The sequence below is a fragment of the Lygodium microphyllum genome, chromosome 7 (assembly GCF_053477565.2).
Source record: "Lygodium microphyllum isolate KBCC chromosome 7, Lygodium_microphyllum_v1.1.10, whole genome shotgun sequence".
In the NCBI taxonomy this organism is placed as follows: domain Eukaryota; kingdom Viridiplantae; phylum Streptophyta; class Polypodiopsida; order Schizaeales; family Lygodiaceae; genus Lygodium; species Lygodium microphyllum.
In genome coordinates this window covers 27,690,014-27,692,987 of record NC_141141.1, presented here as the reverse complement: position 1 = coordinate 27,692,987, position 2,974 = coordinate 27,690,014, and the positions used below count along the sequence as shown (strand labels likewise).

At 48.3% G+C, this 2,974-nt stretch overlaps 1 protein-coding gene across 1 annotated transcript; it reads right to left on the bottom strand.

The window, feature by feature from the left end:
• Nucleotides 1-796: 796 nt before the first annotated feature.
• LOC148033297 (uncharacterized) lies at nt 797-2,392 on the bottom strand. The gene has a single exon (XM_087682254.1). The coding sequence runs from the start codon at nt 2,252-2,254 to the stop codon at nt 1,196-1,198; it is 1,059 nt and encodes a 352-aa protein (XP_087538380.1). The 5' UTR covers nt 2,255-2,392; the 3' UTR covers nt 797-1,195.
• Between the last annotated feature and the right edge of the window lie 582 nt (nt 2,393-2,974).

The window sequence follows — 2,974 nt, the reverse complement described above, 5'->3', positions numbered from 1 at the left end:
GAATGCAATCATCGTAAAGACTCGAAGAAGGGTTTGGCGGCTCCTCTTCGCGACGGTGGCTGCTCTTCGCCCTCCATACATCTCCTCCTCTTCTTCGCGAACAACGGCGGTGGCAGTGACGGTGAGAAGCCTTCTTTCTCTCTTTCTTTTCCTCTCAGCAAGACGATCACTCTCCCTCTCACTTTCTTTCGTGAATGCGTGAAATGTAATGCACTCGGGTTTCGGCCCATGTTTTTTTGCTTTGGGTACCGTCGCTATTTGCATCGCTATTTGCGTTGCTATTTGTCGTCGCTAATCGACGTCAGTATAGCCTGATATCCTTGTAGTGGTTGATTTACATAAAGTTGTGCTTTCCCCAAAGTCCTAATTAACACTACCCATCCATATGCCATGAAAATCATTATGTTGACCACATTTGCATTAAAATCGACTTGTGTGTGTCATTTCTTGACTTTTGTGTTCTTGTTCACTTCCTTTATTCTTGAGCATTTTTCATAGATTACCTTTTAATTCGACATAGACATTTTACTTATCACTTTTACGTTAGAAAAGGATCATACTTCCCACTTACATGAGATGTGTGTACTTTATATTTTTCTCTCTTCCCTTATGGCAATGCATTTGCAATGGGATTATCCACCTAGCCAATCTTTGGATTTCTCTACATTTTGTTATTTTCATTTGTAGCATTTATTTGTAGTAATACTACATAGCTAGTTGTATTTGACTCTTGCTCATCCATACCAAACTTTACCTTTTGCTTATTAATTAGTATTTTACAATAATGTGCCTACTTTTCACATTCATATCCAATGAGTTTTTATGCTAATTAGTATTTTACACTAATGTTCCTACTTTTCACATTCATATACAAACTTTTGAGTCTTATACTTTTGTTAGTGCTCCCTACATTTCACATCCGTACTTTGGAAAAGATCATAGCTAGCTCTTGCTCCCATCATGGGATTTCAGCTTGAGCTACTCTCTATGACCTAAAAAATGAATGCCACTTGCTAGGTTGTGGAAACACAAAACATAGGCTAACCTTAGACTAGGACAACTACCCTAGTCCTACCCTAGCCAGAATATAAAAGTGGAATGTTTTAAGTCAATGTCATTGTTCCCGTCATTGGAGGGGACCAATCTTTTGGTAATACATCCAGCAGAAATACACGAAGATCATGGCCAAAATAATTCATTTGGCAAGGAGACGGAGGAGGCGACGGGCCCTTTGCGTGGTGGAGTGGTCGATGGGGTGAAGTTGGAGGACGAGGACGAGCTTGCCGACGAGGCTGCTGGAGGCGGCCAAGGCCTTCATATCATCAATGATCCGGCGATCATCATCGGCATCAGTAAACGCAGGAGAGACCCCATGAGGACTACTGTGGTGCGGGAGAAGGAGCAGTGAGAGGATGGCGATGGAGGCGGCAGTGGCCTTCTCGGAGACGCGGAGGAGCTTCTTGGCGAGGGCAGGGAGAAGGCTTGGGAGCTGGGCTCGCCCGGCCGCCCTCCCCTCGGGGCAGGCCGAGGCCAGCAGGAGGAGCAGGGACAGCGCCTTCTCCGTGTTGCGGGCGGGGACCGTCAGGAGGGACCGCCCGGCCGAGAGGCCGCCCGTGAGGGAGCTCACGGCCCCCGCCCTCACACACCGGGCCGCCGCCTCCGCCGACACCCCCGCAAGGGTCCCCACCACCTCCATCACCATCATCGTCATCGCCTTCGACGCCATCATCGCCTCACTATCGTCGCCATTGCCATATCGGTCCGGCAACACCGTTCCCTCCCTTGAAATCGTCGCTATCATCACCCTCACTAGCTCCTCCAGCAGTCCTCCGCCCCCTCCTGCCTCCTCGTCCGCCATCAGTACTGCCCTGGATACGTCTCGTGCCTCCAGCTGCGCCTGCGCCGACGTCGTGGTTGTCGAGTACCCATCATTATTATCATAATCGCGATCCCGGCCTCTAAAAGAAGCTCTATTTATATTATCAGCGGCGCAGATGCAGCGGTGGAGCAACCTCACCGCATCTACCACCGTCGCATCGGAGCTTATATGATCTGCATGACCGACGTTCGTGCACAAGGTCGACATCCCAGGAGCCGTTGCAGCTGGCGCCGTCGAAGGTGTAGCCGCGCCCGCCGGATTCACGATGGCTTGGATCCGTTGGTAGAGATCTGCACGACACAAACATTTACCATGACCAGCAATATCGTCGACTGCAGTACTAACATCATGAACGTCTACAGGAGCTGCCGGCATTGATGTAGGCGTGAGGCCAGAGGCGCTGTGACTGTAATTAGACTAGCAGGAGAGACCGCAGGAGAATTAAAGAGAAGACGGGAGAGAAGTCGATAAGCCTGAGACGTCGTCGATAACTGTGATTTTCGTGTTTGTGAATTCAATTGTGAGTTGGGTCTTCGTCTTTGTGTCATGATATATCCAATTGAATTCACAAACACGTAACACGGTAAGACTGCTCAGCCGAAGGAAGGGTCGAGCACGATAAAAGGTCAATAACGTCGTCTCCAACACGCAAATGTTACAGTTAAACACCGCGTCCGCCGTCTACCTTTCTTCGCGAACTTGTTTTCCAAACGTCCAGTCTTATGCAAGAGACCCCTCACTCTACCTGGACTGAAGACTTGGCAAAACTGCCGCAAAAGGATTGCTAAGTCTTCAATGTACGTTGACAAATACATATGGCTGGGTCTTTATCTTAGAATTGTTAGTCCTTTGGGTTTAACCTTGGCTCACAAGTTAGAACTCATATTCTATTCTATATATTAAGGAAAGCTTGGGGAGCACGTGCCGCCCTTTAGACCCCCCTAGACCTTTCACAACCGTCACTTGTGAGAAGGTAGCCTCCCCCACGATAGGTCCATCATGCACACCCCCTCCCCAAAAAAGAAACATACAAAAGTTATGCGTGTGAAGTCCCCCCATATATTATTATTAACTATTATGTTAATATCTTGCATA